The sequence below is a fragment of the Pseudorasbora parva genome, chromosome 4 (genome assembly GCF_024679245.1).
Source record: "Pseudorasbora parva isolate DD20220531a chromosome 4, ASM2467924v1, whole genome shotgun sequence".
In the NCBI taxonomy this organism is placed as follows: Eukaryota; Metazoa; Chordata; class Actinopteri; order Cypriniformes; family Gobionidae; genus Pseudorasbora; species Pseudorasbora parva.
Genome location: NC_090175.1, coordinates 19,543,219 through 19,566,532, shown reverse-complemented (window position 1 = coordinate 19,566,532; position 23,314 = coordinate 19,543,219). Strand labels below are relative to the sequence as shown.

Here is a 23,314-nt window from a genome sequence, read left to right as displayed (position 1 = left end):
CTTGATGTGGGTCTGGCTTGTCAGGCTAGCATTAGGCACCACTAAATTTCCCACTTAACATTAATCTTACACACACACACAAAATTCAAACAACACTTAATTTTAGCATTTACTCTCCATTTTGAGTGTCGTGGCAAAGCATGCTGAGAATATAAATCCCAGCCCAGCTTCAGTTAAATTTAAGTTTGTCTAAATTAAAAGAAACACATTCAAAAAACTCAAAACAATGAAACAATCCAGATGATTTACTGTCAGTTTTGATAACTCAAAAGAAAAATAAAGTTTTAATACTCATAAAAGTTCATTTGATTTAACTAATCTGTTTAATTGAGTTGACTCTACTCAAACCAATTAATTATTTTGAGTGTTAGGGTTTACAAGTGAAAGTCTTAAAAACTATAAAACGCTACATTGAATTGCAAGAAAGATAAGCATTTACAGAACAATAAAGTACTTTTATTCAAGCCAGCACAATTCAAAATACACCACATTATATTGGCATAAATGAATCTGTGGCATGCTTGGTTTAAGAGGCTTTGACGATTTCACATGATGAAATGAGCATGGTGCCTCTTAGTTCACTGGTCTTTTCAAATCGGGTGTATGTCATGATCAAGGGCCAGATATCTCTGAACAGACTGCTCAGGGCATAAGACAAGCTCAAATCTATTCTATTTGAGTTTCCTAAGTTGAGGAAGAAATCAAATCTTGATACGATACATGGGAGAATAGGAGTGAGGCAGAGATGTGAGGACCATTTTGTATTTGCAATTACAATATTTACTTTCTGTGTTTACAAGACTCCAGACTGAATTTACATGTATTTGCCTCTGATGCATGACTGTTCAAAACATGGGATGGGAAAATTCATGCTTGCTTATTTTCCTTCTGGTCACTGGAGAAAGAATCAAAGTCCATGTAATGAAAATCTCTTTTAAGCATGGATGGTTTTCCCATAGGGCAATAAGCTCAATCTTCTGGATTCATCTTGTCATATTCATTAGCTTCTGCTGTAGCGGAGCTCCAACAGTTCAGCACCAAATCTTCCAGTGAAATTTCTGATAATCAGTTCTTAAATCAATTATTTTTCAGATCTGGTAACTGATCTCTTCCAAAATGTGTATGTGCAAGCTGTTGGTTTTCTGTTGGCAGCTTGCTGTGTTGTGGCGATGATTGAAGTATTAATTTTGAAAGTCCAACGTTCCCGGAATTTACATGAAAAATAAGTAACTTTACATCCAAAAGCAACACTAACAACAGTCCAAGGTTCCTGGACTTTACATGAAAAATAAGTAACTTTACATCCAAAATCAACACTAACAACAGTCCAAGGTTCCCGGACTTGCATGAAAAATAAGGAACTCAAAATCCAAAAGCACCACTAACAACAACTAGTACAGATAGATTTCCTCTCAAAGGTAGGTTGTCTTTAATAAATTGACAAACAAGGCTCTACAATAAATACACAGTTGGGCTTATTATTGCATTTGTGTATTGTGAAAATTAGTACAGCATGTGGGAAATGTATCAAAAATATATAAGTAAATAGCATTTATGACCTGCTTTCAAAGTAAATTGATAGATAATAGCTCTCTCTAATGAATACCTTTTCAACAATCCACATAGACTTGCAGAAACCTTTTGGTGAGCAGTAACTGTATTTTTCCGTACAGCGTTTCTTACATGATTAGAGTATCCTTTTGTTATGTAAATTGCAAGACATTTTAACAAAGCAGCAGCTTTCAACTTAATGTTTTATTGTATAATAAATATAGAAATAGAAATAAATGTTACAATTTTTTTATTTCTTTTACCATGAACATATTAAATTATCTTTTTTTATATGAATTATTATAGTATGTACATGTGGAATTTTAATTATAAGTATCTGAGTATATACTCTGCAGAGCAGACATATATATATATATATATATATATATATATATATATATATATATATATATATATATATATATTTTTTTTTTTTTTTTTTTTAAACATAGAGGCTATACACGGCAGTGAACTGTGTTTACCTGCTAAGGGAAAGAAATCTGACAAAAATTATGATTCACTCGCAAAACCTTTGCATCCTTCCTTTTGAGTGCTTGAAAAAATTAGCTTTTTCTGAGTCAATACAGATTTTCTCAGGGGAACGCAAACATTTTGTGAGCTAAGTTCAGCCAACGCAAAGTTTCTCGGGAAGGCAAAATCATGGACAAATGATTTTTTTTTCTCTCTGATCGCTTCACCATGTCCCCTTAGGAGATTTCTGAGTAAAACGGTTTCTTGGAGAGAGAGAAAAAAAAAGTAGGTACCATTTGCTCCATCAGGAAATGATTGGATTGGATCTCGTGTGAGTCGTTGTCCCATCTTTGCACCATTAAACACAGAGATTCATTACTGAGCAACTGACCGTGACAAGATCCAAGAACTGAAACATAAGTAGGCCTATGCCAGTAGGTGGCGACAAGTGAGTGTTTCTGTGTGTTTTAATCACGTGTATCACAAAGCAGTTTTTAGCAGTGGAACAGCTTTTAAAAAGTAGTGGACAAAACCATGGCAAAAATGAGGTCTCTCCCAAATACATGCTATAGTGGTTGAACTACACAACACAGAAAATGACAATTATTTCTAAGTGCACACAGGCTTCTTTGGAAAGGCCATGAAATGCTAGAGAGAACAGCACCTACAAAGTTTATATTCTTCACCACTGTATTTAGTTTTACCTGCTTTAGAAACAAACAAAAAAAGCGAATGATTACAAGTTATTTGAGTTATGAGTCGTGACTCGTGACCGCCACTCCCCTGTGATACAAATGCTTTTGAGATGAAAGTGGTCTTGATCCTCAAATATCTTGAAAAACATCTGTTATTGGCCATTAATGTTCTGACCTACCAGGCGAATCTTTGTAGCAGCTCTGTTTCTCGGTCTGGTTCCTCTGCTAAAATGCCAGCTGTGAATCAAACGCCTACAACATCCGTTTAAAAGACATCCTCATAGACACATACAACATTGCATTCTGTGCTGTATTTTATCTAATGCTGAATGTGGAATATATTGTTTCAATAGCAATAATTTCATCTTAGAAGGGGAATGTTTGTCTTTGTGAACATTTACATATTTAGATATATCTCTGAAAAGCACTACTGTATGCAATGATCAGCATTAGAATGCAGATTAGCATATATATTTGGTCAATTCATATTCTAAAACTCTAGAAGGAAAAAATAAATATACTAATCTGCAGAGTGAAGATTTATCTGTTTATAATAAGAATGCTAGTCATTGACTGCACTGATATCACAATTTTACTTTTGACTGGATTTCAGTGATAAGATGGTTGTAATGGAAAAACATTTTCCCAGTGTGGCATCACATTATTTCTAAAGAACAGTTAAGGCAATTTTCAATGTATAATGATATGGGCTTTTTGAAGAGAGAAGCATGATATGCTTCAGAACAGTGGTCGGCAACAGGCGGCACAAAATTGGCCCGCCAGCAATAATATCTGGCCTGCGCCCGCAGCTAGATTATTTTGATAGAGGCTGGTTCTGAAATAAATCTGTCATGACAGTGTAATGGAGGCCAGCTAGCGAGAGCTGTGCAGGTAAATCTCACTCCCCTGATGTCAAGAGGCACTCTAGTGACTGACGCTAGAGGCTGCAGCCTTTAAACTCCTTGTTAGAGCTTCCTACTCCCATGCCGAAAGACCCAGGTTTATTATAGGGTTTATTTTAGGATGAATTAAGAGCTTTTCATTTTAAAAGTTCTGAAAGACATTCAAAAGCCTCTGAAAGACATACAAGCCTCTAAAATAGCCGTCATGAAATGTGTGGTTTGAAAAAACGACAAGTGATCCATTGAAACGTTTGCTTATACCTTTGTTGCAGATACGACAAATCGGCTTTGCATTCACAAAACCAGTCAGAATGAACTCAGAGTTGTTTTTCCATTCTTCTAAGTGTGCACTATTTTCGCTCCTATTATAGTGCCATTTTCTCTCACCGCTAGCTTAAATGTTAACATCACTCTGCACGCGACATAATGTAACTAACATGTAATGTAAAAGTGGGCTGTGTCAAATAATTGTTACAATAAGTTAGGTTCCATTGTGTAACAAGCTAATTAAAATACACATTTATTATTCACAATAATGAAAGAGGAAATAAAACATATAGTTCGTTGAGAGCGTGACGCAAACATGCCATCCAAGTCCTCTTTTATTTGTTCAGTTATTTTTACCCATTATGCATCTCCCACAAATGTGTTTTAGCAAGGCTGTCTGCAAGTTGGTGAATGAAGATACTTGCCAGGTTATGTGTCACTACTGCATTATTAATTGATCACATTTTTTAACAGAGTAACAGCTCACTGCCAGTCACAAAAGACACTGTAACAGTATGTCACAGGCAATTCTAGTTGTATTTTTCATCACTTAATTTCCCTTGACTATGTTCTGCCCTGTCATATAGTGGCAATTTGTTTTGGGCCCAATGCCAAACTGACTTGCCGAACCTTGCTGTAGAAACAAACGCTACTTACTATTTTGTCAAAGAAGAAAATGTCCAATCACAGCATAAATCAACAGAACAAGAAAAATCATAAACACAGGGTATGCTGCTAAATTCTTAGCCATTGCTTTTTTATTTTCTTAGGGTCATCATTCAACTCCTTGATCAGATTTGCTATCTCTCTCTGATAAATCAAGTAGTGTTTCAAGCCCCCAAAATGCTGTTGTCTTGAAAATGAATGGCAAAAACGTTTTTCAATTGATATGCTGAGGTGTAAATGGCGCCTAACAAGACACACACAGCATATGGGTTTGGAACGAAATGAGACAGAATTTGCATTTTAGAGTGAACTATCCATTTTCATCAGAGTTTTCCTGCAGTTGTTTTGCATTAATAGTGTGCATTATAATATTAAATTAAGTCTAAAAGAGATGAGAGAGCTGTCGCACAATCTTGTCTTATATATTATTTTACCTGTAATCTAAAAGCACTTCTTATTGATGAGGTAATATCCAAATATTGGAGGTAATTCTCTCCGGCTGTGATTAACTTTCTACCCTTCTGCATTGGTTTATGATCTGAATGCTGAATTTAATTGAAACTGCATGTGCAATGAAGCTGCTTTAACTGGTAGAGGCTATAGCAGTTCATTTTTTTTGCATTTGTCACTTGAAGCCTGTTGAAATAGGATAGGGCATCGTTGTGTGCAATGCCATTGTGGTCATGTCCGTCATTATTAAATTTAAGATGGCTTTAGGAAGAATTGAGTTTAGAGCTGTTGGGAGCCTGGGAGCCTTCAAATAACTGCAGTCTGAGATAGATTGTGTTTCACACTGTTCTGCAATTAGCTGAGGGAAATCTACATATTGCAGCGCAGCAACATTAAGGAAATTATGCTCATATGCTTACAGTCATTAGTTCAAAATCTGAAGGATATAGAATGGGCTTGTGTGTGTAAATGTAAAAACAGATGCAATTTAATACAAATCTTGTGTGTACTATCAGACTAGTTGTGTGTTTCTTGAAAATTCATTAAGGGTTTCCTATAGCAAATCCATTTGCGCAAAGCATCACACTAATGACGGAGCTCGAGGGGCACCTTCTTTTCTGACATTTAAATGACATGGCTCACTTTTTAATTTATCCCATAATATTGAATTTCATTTAAAAAATGACTGCATTTATTGGTCCTAGTGAATTATCAGTGAAAACACCTTCCTTGTAAATGCTATGTGTATGCAGGAGATGCTGCAAGATGAGGCAAAGCCAAATTCAGCTGTGCTAGTTCTCAGGCAGCAGAGGATGGAGGGGGAAGATTCTCCAGTGGAGTTTTTGCGAGAATTGCGAGATATAAAGTCAGAATTGCGAGATATAAAGTCAGAATTGAGAGATATAAATTTAGGATTTAGAGATATAAAGTCAGAATTGCGAGATATAAAGTCAGAATTGAGAGATATAAAGTCAGGATTGAGAGATATAAAGTCAGAATTGAGAGATATAAAGTCAGAATTGTGAGATATAAAGTCAGAATTGTGAGATATAAAGTCAGAATTGAGAGATATAAAGTCAGAATTGAGAGATATAAATTTAGGATTTAGAGATATAAAGTCAGAATTGCGAGATATAAAGTCAGAATTGAGAGATATAAAGTCAGGATTGAGAGATATAAAGTCAGAATTGAGAGATATAAAGTCAGAATTGTGAGATATAAAGTCAGAATTGTGAGATATAAAGTCAGAATTGAGAGATATAAAGTCAGAATTGCGAGATAAAAAGTCAGAATTGAGAGATATAAAGTCAGAATTGTGAGATATAAAGTCAGAATTGAGAGATATAAAGTCAGAATTGTGAGATATAAAGTCAGAATTGCGAGATATAAAGTCAGAATTGAGAGATATAAAGTCAGAATTGAGAGATATAAAGTCAGAATTGTGAGATATAAAGTCAGAATTGTGAGATATAAAGTCAGGATTGAGAGATATAAAGTCAGAATTGTGAGATATAAAGTGAGAATTGTGAGATATATAGTCAGAATTCAGAGATATAAAGTCAGAATTGTGAGATATAAAGTCAAAATTGCGAGATATAAAGTCAGAATTGAAAGATCTAAAGTCAGAATTGTAAGATATAAAGTCAGGATTGAGAGATATAAAGTCAGAATTGTGAGATATAAAGTCAGAATTGCGAGATATAAAGTCAGGATTGAGAGATATAAAGTCAGAATTGTGAGATATAAAGTCAGAATTGCGAGATATACTGCGAGATATAAAGTCAGAATTGCGAGATATAAAGTCAGAATTGTGAGATATAAAGTCAGGATTGCGAGATATAAAGTCAGAATTGCGAGATATATTGCGAGATATAAAGTCAGAATTGCGAGATATAAAGTCAGAATTGAGAGATATAAAGTCAGAATTGCGAGATATACTGCGAGATATAAAGTCAGAATTGCGAGATATAAAGTCAGAATTGTGAGATATAAAGTCAGAATTGTGAGATATAAAGTCAGGATTGTGAGATATAAAGTCAGAATTGCGAGATATAAAGTCAGAATTGCGAGATATAAAGTCAGAATTGCGAGATATATTGCGAGATATAAAGTCAGAATTGCGAGATATACTGCGAGATATAAAGTCAGAATTGCGAGATATAAAGTCAGAATTGCGAGATATAAAGTCAGAATTGCGAGATATACTGCGAGATATAAAGTCAGAATTGCGAGATATAAAGTCAGGATTGCGAGATATAAAGTCAGGATTGTGAGATATAAAGTCAGGATTGTGAGATATAAAGTCAGAATTTTGAGATATAAAGTCAGAATTGCAAGATATAAAGTCAGGATTGTGAGATATAAAGTCAGAATTGTGAGATATAAAGTCAGAATTGCAAGATAAAAAGTCAGAATTGTGAGATATAAAGTCAGGATTGCGAGATATAAAGTCAGAATTGCGAGATATATTGCGAGATATAAAGTCAGAATTGCGAGATATAAAGTCAGAATTGCGAGATATAAAGTCAGGATTGTGAGATATAAAGTCAGAATTGTGAGATATAAAGTCAGAATTGTGAGATATAAAGTCAGAATTGTGAGATATAAAGTCAGATTTGTGAGATATAAAGTCAGGATTGTGAGATATAAAGTCAGAATTGTGAGATATAAAGTCAGAATTGTGAGATATAAAGTCAGAATTGTGAGATATAAAGTCAGGATTGTGAGATATAAAGTCAGAATTGAGAGATATAAAGTCAGGATTGTGAGATATAAATTCAGAATTGCGAGATATAAAGTCAGAATTGTGAGATATAAAGTCAGAATTGCGAGATATAAAGTCAGAATTGCGAGACAAAGTCAGGATTGTGAGATATAAAGTCAGAATTGCGAGATATAAAGTCAGAATTGCGAGATATAAAGTCAGAATTGCGAGACAAAGTCAGGATCGTGAGATATAAAGTCAGAATTGTGAGATATAAAGTCAGAATTGCGAGATATAAAGTCAGAATTGTGAGATATAAAGTCAGAATTGTGAGATATAAAGTCAGGATTGTGAGATATAAAGTCAGAATTGTGAGATATAAAGTCAGAATTGAGAGATATAAAGTCAGAATTGAGAGATATAAAGTCAGGATTGTGAGATATAAAGTCAGGATTGTGAGATATAAAGTCAGGATTGTGAGATATAAAGTCAGAATTGAGAGATATAAAGTCAGAATTGCGAGATATAAAGTCAGAATTGAGAGATATAAAGTCAGGATTTAGAGATATAAAGTCAGAATTGAGAGATATAAAGTCAGGATTGTGAGATATAAAGTCAGAATTGAGAGATATAAAGTCAGGATTGAGAGATATAAAGTCAGGATTTAGAGATATAAAGTCAGAATTGAGAGATATAAAGTCAGGATTGTGAGATATAAAGTCAGAATTGCGAGATATAAAGTCAGAATTGAGAGATATAAAGTCAGGATTTAGAGATATAAAGTCAGAATTGAGAGATATAAAGTCAGGATTGTGAGATATAAAGTCAGAATTGAGAGATATAAAGTCAGGATTGCGAGATATAAAGTCAGGATTGTGAGATATAAAGTCAGAATTGAGAGATATAAAGTCAGAATTGAGAGATATAAAGTCAGAATTGAGAGATATAAAGTCAGGATTTAGAGATATAAAGTCAGAATTGAGAGATATAAAGTCAGAATTGAGAGATATAAAGTCAGAATTGAGAGATATAAAGTCAGAATTGAGAGATATAAAGTCAGAATTGAGAGATATAAAGTCAGGATTTAGAGATATAAAGTCAGAATTGAGAGATATAAAGTCAGGATTGTGAGATATAAAGTCAGAATTGAGAGATATAAAGTCAGGATTGTGAGATATAAAGTCAGAATTGTGAAATATAAAGTCAGAATTGCGAGATATAAAGTCAGAATTGAAAGATACTAACTCTGACATTCAACATTTACTCTTTCAATTGTAAACAAAAATGTGCTAAATTATAGAGGTCTCTTGAATCCTTCTATTTATTTAACAATCTTGTTTACCATAACAGTAACTATCAGCAACTTGTAATCAGTAGTGTTGTTTCTGCATGCATGCTCATGTCCTTATGACTCCAGTGCAACATTTGGTTCACCAATCCTGCCTGTTCACATCGACTAATGGCACTTAACCCTGGTAGCTCCAGGGAAACTGTCCATGCAATTAGTGTTCTATTGCAATTAGCAGCACTCGATGAAAAGCTTCCACCAGGTAGAAAATTAACACTGAATGTTGCCTTGATTCAGCTGAGTGCTGAGCCACGAATGCAGATTGTAGGCAAAATCTATCTATCTATCTATCGATCTATCTATCTATCTATCTATCTATCTATCTATCTATCTATCTATCTATCTATCTATCTATCTATCTATCTATCTATCTATCTATCTATCTATCTATCTATCTATCTATCTATCTATCTATCTGTCCGTCCGTCCGTCCGTCCGTCCGTCCGTCCGTCCGTCCGCCCCCACTCTCTCTCTCTTCATATTTGTATCTATTTATATTTTATCTGACAAATGTCATCTATATAACATTATAGTGTATTGTGATACGTTTGTGTGCATGAAATTTACAATTTCTCAGGGCACTAATAATTCAAAAGTGTTTTTGTTTTTTTAAATCGTTCAACAGATTTCCAAAGTTCAGCATGTTTTTGTTCATCACCCTTTGTCACGTTTATCTAAAAGAAATATGGGCCTTTTTAGACCAGAAAGCCGACCGAGAGATGAATGATGACCCAACAAGTATGTTTTTTGAGACTAAAAGTCATTTATTCATCCAAAACAACACAATGATTGTTTGATGTTTTTAAGCTTTAAACCAATTGTTGCAGGAGTGATAGTTTGGATAGTACATATGTGCCGCATCTTATGGAAATATTGTTATCTTTGTAACAAAGTCTGAGGAAGAGTGCCTAAACTAATGGGTAATCTGCCAATGTTGTAAATGTCAAAGTTGCAAATCACTGCATATTGAAAAATATAGTTCTGCAGTGCACCACTTTTTATAAATATTTTTCTGTTCAGATTTATTACTAGAGAACGGCTTGATCTACAATGAAATCTATTAAATGTAGATTTAAAAAAAGACAAGGGCTTTATTCACTTATCACTTGGGATAAATCGAAACAGTCAAGCCCATTTGTGGAAAGAAAGTAAGATAAAGCTTCGCATGAAAGTTATGCTAGTGCTGGACAAAACAGACAGTTACATTACTCAGTCTCTGCAGCTCGAAATAATTGAGGGTACTTGACTAATGATATGCTTTATTGCAGTAATGTGAAAACAATAAGAAATCAATTATCCAGTCTTCTAAGGAGACGACTTTCCATTTAAGTTGTCAAGATGCTAATTAACAATACTGCAGAGGCGTACATGTATTTTTTGAACAGTCAACTGTAACAATGACTCATCTTCTCATAAGTGTGAAATCGGTTGATTTTGTTGGTCTTGTGAAATGAATGAATTAGTAAGCTGTGGAAGTCTGAATTATATTTGCTTTCACATTTCACTTCACAAAACTTGATTAACAGGATTAATTCTCACACTCACAATGGGAATTGTACTCATCTCTGCCCGCTGTGCACAGTGTTTAGTGTTTAGTCATAATAGAATACCAGCTCTAACAATGATGAAAGACTGCTGTTCACTGCCAAAATATTGTAATATATATATATATATATATATATATATATATATATATATATATATATATATATATATATATATATATATAGAACATTTCCTGTTTTGATTAATTTTGAAAGTGATTTCTTTTTCAATTCTTGCTTGTACCAATATGCCAACTTGCATATATAAAACAAAATGAATAAATTGCATCAGAATGCTTTCAGTGCCTATAACGTCAGAAATGTAATCTAAAAATGATATGTGCAAATAGACCTAGGAAAGAATGAGTTTGGTTGGCACAATTTTCATTCTTTGGTGGAAAACACATCAACTCTCAAAATGCATGTGTTAAACAGACCATACAAAAATATATGCGTAAAAACAAAGGAAACAAAGTTTTGAGACAGGAGCAAACAAAAATAAAATATAGAACATATACAGGTATGCTGCATCCGAAATCGCATACTGTCTGAGGTACAACATTTAAATGTACTTTTCAGCTGTTAAAAAAGTGTTTTGTAGAATATGGTTATTAATTAAAAATTCAGACATACTACATCCGTGACATACTACACACCACACTAGCGACAGTTGCATTGCTTGACTAACATTCATTCACGAGTTTGTGTGCCCATATAATCTTAGTGAAAGTGGTAAACAGATTTGGCTTGCTGTCTGCTATAGAGGGGCTCGGAGAGGATATTCTCCCCGAGCTCTGATTGCTCCCCTATAACAGACAAATTGAATGAATAAAATAATGAATGAATGAGTCATTTATATAGCGCTTTCATATGTAGTACTACACCCAAAGCGCTTTACACTCATGTCAGGGATCTCTCCTCAACCACCACCAGTGTGGTGTACAAAATTGTACAAAAGGAGGAGCAGGGGAGGAGGAGGGATGCTTCAGGAACTAAAAAGGGGAAGAGGTAAGCTGCTGGTTTTATACCTTGGTATTAATTGAAAGAGTAGATGGGCGTACTCCTCCCGAAATTACGTTTATTAACTTCACTAAATTCTCTCCTGTGGCCTCCTGGGAAATAAAGTGTCCATGTATGTACGCTTCAGAATCTCACCAGAAGTAGTAGGTCATCCGAGTACTTTTGCCCGCTGTTTTCAAAAACTATGAATTTGTACATAATACTCTTTTGGTGTTTTTTGTTGTTGTTGTTTTTTGCATATAGTAGGGAAAGGGAAGTATTCAATTTTAGACGCAGCGAATATATATTCACCGGCCACTTTATTAGATACTCAGTTCAACTGCTCGTTAATATCTAATTAGCCAATCACATTGGCAGTATCACAATGCATTTAGGCATGTAGACAAAAAGATCTGCTAAAGTTTAAAAAAAAGAGCATCAGAAGGGGAAAAAAGGTGAATTAAGTGACTTTGAACATGGCATGGTTGTTGGTGACAGGGTCGGAGTCGGCTTTTTCACAAACTGTTGCTCTACAGGGATTTTCACACAACCATTTACAAAGTAAAATAGTGAGTGGAAGTTCTGTGGGTGTGGGGTCAGGGGAGAAAGGCCAGACTGGTTCAAGCTGATAGAGACAACAGTCACTCAAATAACCACTTGTTAAAATATGCAGAAGATCACCTCTGAATGCATAACACTTTGAGTCTTGAAGCAGAAGGGCTACAGCAGCAGCTCACAGCAGGAAACTAAGGCTACAATTCACATGGGCTCACCAAAATTGGACAATAGAAGATTGTAAAAATGTTGGCTGGTCTGATGAGTCTCGATTTCTGCTGTGACATTCAGATGGTAGGGTCAGCATTTGGTGTAAACAACATGAAAGCATGGATCCATCCTTCGTTGTATCAGCGGTTCAGGCTTCTGGTATAATGGTGTGGAGGATATTTTCTTGACACACTCTGGGCCCCTTAGTACCAATTGAGCATTGTTTAAACACCACAGCCTATACCTGAGTATTGTTGTTGCCCATGTCCATTCCTTTATGACCACAGTGGACCATCTTCTGATGGCTACTTCCAGGATGACACTGTCACAAAGCTCAAAGCATCTCAAACTGGTTTCTGGCAATGAGCATGATACAATGCCATTGACAGTCACAAGATCTAATAGAGCAGCTTTGGGATGTGTTGGAACAGAAGATTCTCATTATGAATGTGTAGCTGACAAATCTGCTGCACTGTGTGATGCTATCATGGCAAGATGGAGCAAAATCTCTGAGGAATGTTTACAGCACCTCATTGAATCAATACCCCAAATAATTAAAGGGATAGTTCACCTAAAAATGAAAATGTGATGTTTATCTGCTTACCCCCAGGGCATCCAACATGTAGGTGTCTTTGTTTCTTCAGTCAGATTTTTTAATTCCACCCATTGCAGTCTGCCAGTCATAATGCATGTAAATGGGTAACAAATGAGAGTAAAAAAAAAAAAAACATGCTTAGACAACATGCACAAAAACCCTGCTGCTTATGACAACACATTGATGTCTTAAGACTCGAACCGATCGGTTTCTTTGAGAAACCAAACAGTATTTGTTATTTTTTTACCTCATATCCAGACGAATCTCATAGTGCTCCTATCCGTCATTGCTTCCATCTAGGTCTAAGGTCAAACCGGCGTGAACATATTATATACACACACACACACACACACACACACACACACACACACACACACACACACACACACACACACACACACACACACACACACACACACACACACACACACACACACACACACACACGTATATAATCACGGCCGTTAATTCACAGAAATTCAATTTAGCCAACTGAAAAATTTAGATGAGTCGGTCACTATAGAAAAGTTTCAGTTGGGGCCTTCATTTTTTTTTACTTTTTATTTTTATTTTTATTTTATTTTTTTATATTTATATTTTAAATAGTTCTATTTTTTTCTATTTTATTTACCTTTAAATTACTAGATTTTATCAATAAATAATAAATAATAAGTAATTTAAGCACGTTCTTCAGATTCTTCCAACTTTAATTCAAAATAACTTTCATGCATAAACCTTTTAAATCAGCTTTGGGGTAACTGATAGAAGGATTTGTTACTTTGTAAAATTTCAATCACAAAAATGAATCCAGTCCAAAAATAATTGGGTATTCGTGGTTCAAGTGCGAAAGAAGTCATAGGGTCTTGAACCACTCCGATGAGTGAGTTTTGGGACAAAATGACCTGTGGGAAGGATGGGGGTTAATCTGAATAAAAGTTTAATGCCTATAATAATTATTTGACTACTACTTTTAATTATTTAATCATTAATTATTTTTTACACAATTACTAGTTTTATATATCCACTACCGCACACTTTTACTTTCTTTGTTAGTGTTGTTGTGTAACTTGTGCTCATGTATAAATAAACCTATTAATGTGCTTAAATCAAAGGAATGGGTGGCTTAATGGCAAGTATGTTATGTAAAAAGAAAGAAGCCCCAGGCAGAAAACCTTTACCTCTATACTTTTTGGGAGGATCGATAAGCCATTAAAGATTTCCTACAACCTTAATAAGACATCCAGTGAACTACAGAGACCCTCTATGTATCTGGCTCCAGCACTGTTTATTTTCATGCCTCTAAGCTCACAAAGCACTCATTTCAGCTCTGTGAATTGGATAATGTGGGATAGATTCGACATCAAAGTATTAAGAGTGAAACAATTTGCTTGTGGGGCCATTCATGTTTTGTAAAGCATTGCTCAAGACTTGACCTTAGATTGGATTTGAGTCTTTTAAGCAAAGTCATTTCTGCTTTAAAATTTTGAATGAACCATCTTGACCCTAAGTGGTATGCTTGAGCAAAATACAAACACACACTGAATCATGTCAAGTGGCTTTTTCATTCTCTACAAATAGTAACTCTATTATAAAGGTTTAAAAACAACAACAACTTCAACAATGATCAGTATCAGAAAGCAGCAACAAATATCACACTTTCAGAAGTATTTTTTACTAGGCTAATATATTGGCGGGGATTTTTTTAGACACAATGCACTATGTTCATATTGTATTGCAAAACACTCTTGCTGCTATTGAGGTGAAATGATAAGGTTAGGACAGGTTTGGTGGTGTGGTTATGTTGAAGGGTTGGTTATGAGTAAGTGAAGTGAAGGGTAAACAGTGTATGTAACTATAAAATATAAAGTGTTTTGTGCTTTGAGATTCTTCGGAATGAAAATTGTGTTATGAATAAAATCATTTATTATTATATTCAGTTGTTTTTAGTTCTTTGGCAAGCTGTGTAGGGTTGTTTTGCCCTAACAACCAAAAAGCATATCTTTGGTGACATTGTTGGTTTAGTGAAGTCTTGTGACTGCAGCACACAGGGAAGAAGAACCCGTACAGCCCATAGAAGGACATTTCAAAAAAAAACATAACATAGCTTACCTACATTTACATAAAATGTAATAGCAGTATTATTTTCAGAAATAATTGTATTCGCCGTACACTAATCACGCCTAATAATGCATTTTATTCATTCCTTTAATACAAAATGACTATATTTATAATGACTTTTATTTTGATAGAAAAGGGAACCCTCGACAAGGACGTGTGTTCATCACGTGAGTTATTCTGGAGCACACAAGTTGACAGTAAGTTGTTCCACTTTTCCTCGTTGTTGTAAAAGAAAAAAGGCTCTACTTGTAGGAATCTTTTTCACTGACTAAGTGTGAAGTATTTAGGGCGCTTAAACGTGAACTGCGTCTGCGTATTTTGTTTACAATAATTTATCAAACTTACTGCTGCACTGAATTACCTTTACACTCGTCACGTGACACGCTTTTGACCCATTTTCAGACGTAACTAAATTAACGTAACATACATAGTGCAATGATGCATTCTTATGATCCAAGATTAATCGTACACTGCTCCAGAGACGCATCCATTTATTATCAACCAAGTAATTTGTTTGCTGCAAACGAGAACTCTTCATTAAACTCACTGATTCTACTGCATGTTTGTTGTGCTGAATATAACTGGATTTTTTTTTTTTTTTTTTTTTTTTTTTTTTGAAAAGTGGGATATTAACATGACTTTTCGTTGGATATAGCATTTCTGTTGGACTACTACTGTCTTCACTCAGCATATATCTATTATAGCATTGAATCTAATCAAACTAATGAACCTTGCTTTTTATGCTATTTTTATACATTAAGGTTCATATCGAAGAAAATGGGCCGTTTGGACGGGAAAGTGATTGTCCTTTCTGCAGCAGCACAAGGCATTGGAAAAGCCTCTGCAATAGTAACTATTTATTTTACTTCCATCCATCACATCCTCCTTACAACTCTATATGTTTGCAGCTCTCTGGCTTGACTTACTGACAGCCATGTGTTCCACTTTAATGCATATAATAAATGGATTTACTCTGAGGGTTTACAATTGCCATGTGTTTCGCTTTTAAATAACAGCTTGTCATGCAATGGCTGTCAGCATGGTATTTTGAGTCTGTCAAGTGTACAAGAAGAATTCTTGGACGTTAGTAACACTGCAGTATATGTTAAGGACCCACTTTATATTAGGTGGCCTTATTTAAATTAATAATTTGATATAATGCATTTATTGTGTACATAAGTTTTGATTATACATTTAATATTTACACAGTTGTTGATACTTCCCTTACATCTAACCCTACCCTTAAAACTTCAAAACTTAAAACTTAAAAAAAAACTTAAAACCCATACCACCACACCATTCCCTAGCCCTACCCTTAAACTTACCAACACCACCAGATCTTTCCCTAATGTTACCTGTATCCCACTTCAAAATTGTTTTGAAATACAATAAGATCACAGGTACATTGTACTTATTTTTTTCATGTAAGTACATAGTTAAAGGGTTAGTTAACCCAAAAATGAAATTTATGTCATTAATGACTCACCCTAATGTTGTTCCACACCCGTAAGACCACCGTTCATCTTCAGAACACAGTTTAAGATATGTTATATTTAGTCCGAGAGCGTATCTATGTGTATGCACTCTATACTGTCCATGTCCAGAAAGGGAATTAAAAACATCATCAAAGTAGTCCATATGTGACATCAGTTAGTTAATTAGAATCTCTTGAAGCATCGAAAATACATTTTGGTCCAAAAATTATTTAAAGGCCACCTAATATAAAGTGGGACTAGTTTGAGGGAATTTTTCTAGCTTTTGCAACCGATTTTCTATTTTTACCAGCATTTTTATTATAAAAATGCTATAATTACATATTAAGGGTTAAAGAAAATAGTGTCTCGCATCATTTAGGCAAATTTGATCTCTGCGAGTCAACAGCACGCTATCAGCAGAGCGCTGGAGGTGGCTACGTTGCACACCTGCTAGGTGAATACATTTCCATATCAAGTGAATATTCAAATGATTAGTAAATGAGAGAAACTGCAGATTGAGGAAACACCATAGCCCAGAGCCAGTTGCCAGATCACATGGAGGGAACACATGCTATTGCACAGATTGTCATCAAATGAAATCTCTCTGGTGGAGTGTTATTGAAATTTTTATATGGTAAGATTTTATATCACCTAAGTCATGCTGTGTGCACTTACTCTGCTCAATATGAACTATAAGAGACCTGTTTTTAGGTCAAAATATTTGAATAAAACAAAGGTTCCACTGCCATGATATTGCATTACATCTGTTCATCTTATTGTAAAGAGTATGAACTCAGAATTTGAGAAAGTTAACAGTCATCATGTGATTTATTAGTGGTGTGAGGAATAAGAGTCACACTTGAGACAAAATGCATGTTTTTATTTGTAAGGTTAAAATTGCTAATTAAAATAATGTTAAATATGCATGTTGTTCTTTATTGCCTCTAACTGTAATGTCTTCTTAATTGTAACAGGCTTTTGCCAAGGAAGGTGCTCAAGTCACCGCAACAGATATCAATGAGGAGAAACTTAAAGAGCTGGATGGCATTCCAGGTAACTCATTGACTAGCTATGTATTGCCACCTAGTGGGAAATATGAAAAACCTTTTCTAAAAAGAAACAAGATCTTTATCTGTTATCTCCTAGCTATTTATTTAGTTTATGTAAAATTTAAATTAAGATATCAACTCAAACTGACTTAAGACTAATAATGCAAAATTGCTCTATTATGAATGACAATGATTACAAATAATATGCTGTAAAATCTTACCGAAAGGAACCCAGTGCACTTGACTTTAAATGATGAAATATGAAAGGCAGTCAACATTTTATAAATCACTATGCAAAAGCTAGCTTGTGCACTACGGTTCAAAAGTTTTGTGGTTGATAAAAGAAGTTTCTTATTTTCAATATCGAACATACAGTAAAAACTACAGTAAAAATTACAGTTTAAAATAACTGATCTATTGTATTTTTAAATTATAATTTATTCCTGTGATGGCAATGTTGAATTTTCAGCATCATTACTTAAGTCTCTTGTCACATGATTCTTCAGAAATCATTCTAATATACAGATTTGATGCTCAATAACATTTATTTTTATTAATGTTGAAAACAGTTGTTTGTTTACTGTCTCTGTTAAAGTGTGGTATGTTAGTGTTTACAGAAACATTATTACTGATTTTTTTGGAACACTTTAGATTAGGGTTCAATTCTCACTTTTAACTAATAATTACTTTTGCCTAAATAAACTCCTGATTACTGCTTATTAATAGTTATTGATGTAGTTGTTAAAGGTGTCATGACCTGGCTTTTTAAACATTTATATACTGTTGTCTGAGGTCAATTCATGATGTTTGAACAGACTACATAATTAGGCGTTGTTCTTCTTCTGTTGAGGCGGTGTTTCACCACACAATGACGTAAAGGTGTGGCACATTCTGAGTACGATCGTTTGCTGGGCCTGGTGTAAATAAAAGCTTTTCTTTGACTTTAAGCTCTGAAACTTAAAGGATATTCTTATATTATCATGACCTTTTATTTGTTAAAAGCTCAAGGGAAAGTTGATTTCTCAATTCATGACCCCTTTAAGTTTAGGTATTGGGTAGGGTTAAGGGATATAGAATATGGTCATACAGAATAAGGCATTAAAGGGTTAGTTCACCCAAAAATGAAAATTCTGTCAATAATTACTTACCCTAATGTCGTTCGACACCCATAGGACCTCCGTTCATCATCAGAACACAAATGAAGATATTTTTGTTGATATCCAAATGGCTCAGAAAGGCTTTCATTGACACCAATGTCATTTCCTGACAGAATTTTCATTTTTGGGTGAACTAACCCTTTAAGATGCGATTTATAAGTACTAATAAACAGACAATATCCTAGTAATATGCATGCAAAAAAGCAACTGGTTAATAGCGAGAACTGGAGCCTAAAATAAAGTGTTACTCTTTTTTATTTAATTATATTGTTAGTACAAATCCAAACTTTACTGATGGACACCTGGTCATATGTGTTCACTTCCTAATTTGCTCAAGAGTCTTCTTTGATCTTTGAGCATGTCTATATCAGACTTTTTCCCCACAAAGAGATTTCAAAGGCTATGGGTCTTTTTTTAGCCCCCCTTTTCGTACCGCTCTGCTTTGCAACATAATCCCATTATGTTAGAAACAAATTGCTTTAGTTTAAGGGTGCTTCTCCCCTCAGGCTTTTCTATGCTCTTCTGATTCCTGGAATGTTGTTATTTCCCCCTGGCATGTTTAGGCATCAAAACCAAAGTTGTTGATGTTACCAAGAAAGACCAAGTGGAGGCCCTGGCCAAGGACTTTGACCACGTGGATGTTCTCTTTAATGTAGCTGGGTTGGTATTTCTCCATATATCAGCGAATATATAACTGGCTAACTTTTAGCCACAAAACATTTATATTAAATATAGTTTCTGTATGCAGCCTATCCTGCCTTGTTTCAGAATATACCACATTCCAAAAATCCCTTTTCAGGAATGATTAAAAAAAAGCACGATTTTAGTGTGCATTGTTTCTCCTTCTTTCGACACAGATTTGTCCATCACGGCTCAATCCTGGAGTGTGAGGAATCAGACTGGGACTTCTCCATGAACGTGAATGTCCGTAGCATGTACCTGATGATCAAGGCCTTCCTCCCTAAGGTCATCTTGTCCTTCCCTGTCTCTAGGATTAGACCAGAACACATGCTACCGCTTACATTTTGACCTTTACATTTAGAGATTATTTTTTCATCCCCCATCTCTTTTGTTCTTTAGGTTAAAGTGTACAAATCCAATCCGTAACATGCGGTTAACTGCTTAATCCCTCTGAGGACAACAAATAAATGTGCTCAAACATTGTTCCCTTGTTGATAAATATATATATATATATATATATATATATATATATATATATATATATATATATATATATATATATATTAAATGTATACACCACTCTGCGAATGCTAGGTCATAGTTTCTTATACCTAACAATGGCTATTTATTTGATCAAAATACAAATATTGTGAAATATTATAACAATATAAAATAACTTTTTTTTGCATTTGTATATATTTTAAAACATAATTTTCTTCCTATGATGGCAAAGCTGAATTTTAAGCATCATTACTCCAGTCTTCATTGTCACATGATCCTTCAGAAATGATTATAATATGCTGAATTGGTGCTCAAGAAACATTTCTTATTATTAGGTGCCTTCATGCCATGTAGAAATTATGAGATTCCGAATTTTTGATAATATTTTTTGTTTTAAAGATGCTTTGATAAATAGAAAGCTAAAAAAAAAGGAATTTATTTGAAATATTCAAGAATATTATAACATTAACATTGTAACAATGTCTTTTTTTGTCACTGTTCAGTTGAATTTGAATTCAGTTTTTTTAATCTATTTTTTATCGCCATATAGATGCTGGCTCGTAAATCTGGTAATATCATCAATATGGCATCTGTGGCATCTAGTATCAAAGGTAAATATTATATTCTGTTGCAACTTATTTTGCATTTTGATGCTGAATTATAAATGGGCTGCTGTAAAACATCATGTTGTATATCGAGGTTTGGCTCTTTGCTCTTAGTTACATGTGATGATTGACATTGTTCCATGTAGCTCTTGGCATATTAACCCCTATTATCACCAGTTCGACTGATGTTTGGATAAATGCCAGGTCAAGTGAAGTTTGCCCTCTCCTAATTGCTCATCCTTAATGTCCAGGGGTTGCTAACAGATGTGTCTACAGCACGTCTAAAGCTGCTGTCATTGGACTGACCAAATCAGTGGCAGCTGATTTCCTGGAGCAAGGGATCCGCTGCAATTGTGTCTGCCCTGGTAAGCTCCTTTATTGATCGGTTTCCTCTATTGAGTCCCTGTAACATACAAAAACGCCTCTGAACCTAATGATTAATTGAGTCTGTTTGCTTCTCGTTACAGGAACTGTAGATACTCCATCTTTACGTGGGAGAATTCAGGCCAGTCCTGATCCAGAGCAGGTACTGCTTACCCGTTACCAAGACATTGTGCAACACAGTCAAGTGACCCAGTAATCTAAAGGTTTTTACTTATTTAAAAATTTTTTTTTTACAATTGCAAAATCAGCAAAGATAGGTAACAGCCACCTGAACTGAAGCACAGCCACAGATGTTTCACACATGAAACATGGCAGTAACTCCTTATCAACTAAGGACTGTGACACACCAAGCTAACGACGTCAGCGAGCATCTGTCGGGCTAGTTTTTTTTTCAGTCATAAGCTGCCTGGAAATTAAGAAAGTTATTATAAAGCATGGTGCTTGGTGTTGAAAATGGTAAGAAAGCACTGCATTGTTTATGGTTTGTATAAAGTAAGTCTTTTGGTTTTTTTAAATGACATACTATTGATACCTGCTGATATTATAGACAGGTATTTCGTCACACGCAGGCACAAAACGCCCGTGCTAGTTGCCAGTCACCTGTAGTCCTTTTGTTGTGTTCAAAGCTCAGCAGTCGCCACTAGTCCTTTGATGTCAGCTTGGTGCGTCACAGCCTTAACTTTTGAAGATGATACACTTGGAATTATTGAGAAAAGCTCTGGCTTCTCTAAGTGAATGTTAATGAGGCTTAAACCTTATATTTACACCACATTATGGTCATACAGCAATAGAAAAAAACAAGAGAAAGTTCATATAAAATGTCAACAAATGTGCAGTCTGAAATATTAAATAGGTAATATATTATAAAGGAGTGCTGTAATAATATAAAGTATGTTTATTTTTTTCTCTTGAAATACAATGAGGCATACACACACGAATAAACTATTAGCAAAAAGATTTGGCTGTAAAAATTGTCATGTTTTACACCATGAATCTGAATTCTGTGATCCAACAGTCAGCAGAATAACATAACACATCTGCTCTTTGTAACCTTCTGAGAATTATTTTGTGTGTGTGTGTGTGTGGGCATGTTTTTGTGACATATGAGGATACAAATGTGTATAATCACATGGGTAAGACATAGGTATTACAAGGAGAGGGTGAAATATGAGGACATTGGCCATGTCCTCACTTTTCAAAATGCTTATAAATCATACAGGATACATTTTTTTAGAAAGTAAAAATGCAGAATGTTTCCTGTGATGGGTAGGTTTAGGGGTAGGGGCAGTGTAAGGGGATAGAAAATACGGTTTGTACGGTATAAAAACCATTACGCCTATGGAATGTCCCCATATGTCACAAAAACAAACGTGTGTCTGTGTGTGTGTGTACAATGCTTCTGTGAAAATAATTGTCCTATTTTTCGGTATTTAGCACTGCAATAGAGTTTTTTGCCTGACTGAATACAAAAAACTTTTTTATACAAACAGTCTAAACAGTAAAACACTAACCAAGGTGTTTTTATTTGTTTTTTTTTTTGTTTTTTATTTGTTATTTGTTTACAGCAAATACTATATAAACACACAGTTCTTGTCTGTCAGTCTCTCTGTCATAGAATTTCTGTCTCTCACCTCTCAGGCTTTTAAAGACTTTATGGCCAGACAGAAGACTGGTAGATTGTGCACGGCAGAGGAAGTGGCACATCTGTGTGTGTACCTGGCCTCAGATGAGGTGAGATTCGACCACTGTGCCCTCTTCTTTTCTATGATATCCTTTTATGACACACCATTTTGTACTGATGTTTTTTTTTTTTTTTTTACAATTTATTTGGATCTGTAGAAGACTTTCTAAACAAATTATTAATTCCTTCAAGTTTAAAAATAATCAAAGGATTTTTATTCCTGCAGTCTGCCTACGTCACAGGAACAGAAGCCATCATTGATGGAGGATGGAGACTCTGAGGATGTTTCATCACTGGCCAAATCTAAAAAGTTAATGCTGCTGTGGGCTCTTCATGAGTTCTGTAAATCCATGTCTTGATTGCATTGAATATGTATTTAATCATTCTTAGCCACTGACGTTAAAAGCATCACAGTTTATAAAATGCATATTATGTGATATTCCACCCCAATATTTCATATTTCTGATCATGGGATTTCAAGCTCACTTATTGTCAAACATATCAAATTATTTTCAGCTTTGTTAAAAAATGAATTGCTTTGTTTAAATAACTATAATATGCCAAAAGTAATTAAAATTATTATTATTTTGGTCAATTATTTTCTTCTTTTTGATATGTCTTATTCGAAAGTCAAGAACACAAGCCATGTTTTTGAAACCCATAACAACAAAAAATTAATTTAAAAGAATAATCTTTGAAACTATTT

General features: G+C 34.6%; 1 protein-coding gene across 2 annotated transcripts; it reads left to right on the top strand.

The window, feature by feature from the left end:
- Window positions 1-1,393: 1,393 nt before the first annotated feature.
- Window positions 1,394-23,203, top strand: bdh2 (3-hydroxybutyrate dehydrogenase, type 2). 2 transcript variants are annotated; one of them, XM_067441169.1, is made up of 10 exons: window positions 1,394-1,419; window positions 15,837-15,924; window positions 17,525-17,603; window positions 19,320-19,416; window positions 19,614-19,722; window positions 20,489-20,549; window positions 20,795-20,908; window positions 21,011-21,069; window positions 22,566-22,658; window positions 22,835-23,203. In XM_067441169.1, exons 2-10 carry the CDS (start codon window positions 15,853-15,855, stop codon window positions 22,886-22,888), a joined length of 738 nt encoding a protein of 245 aa, XP_067297270.1. In that variant the 5' UTR covers window positions 1,394-1,419; window positions 15,837-15,852; the 3' UTR covers window positions 22,889-23,203. The 2 variants fall into 2 exon arrangements, with proteins under 2 accessions (XP_067297270.1, XP_067297269.1); XM_067441168.1 differs by lacking the exon at window positions 1,394-1,419 and adding an exon at window positions 15,208-15,272.
- Window positions 23,204-23,314: the final 111 nt, after the last annotated feature.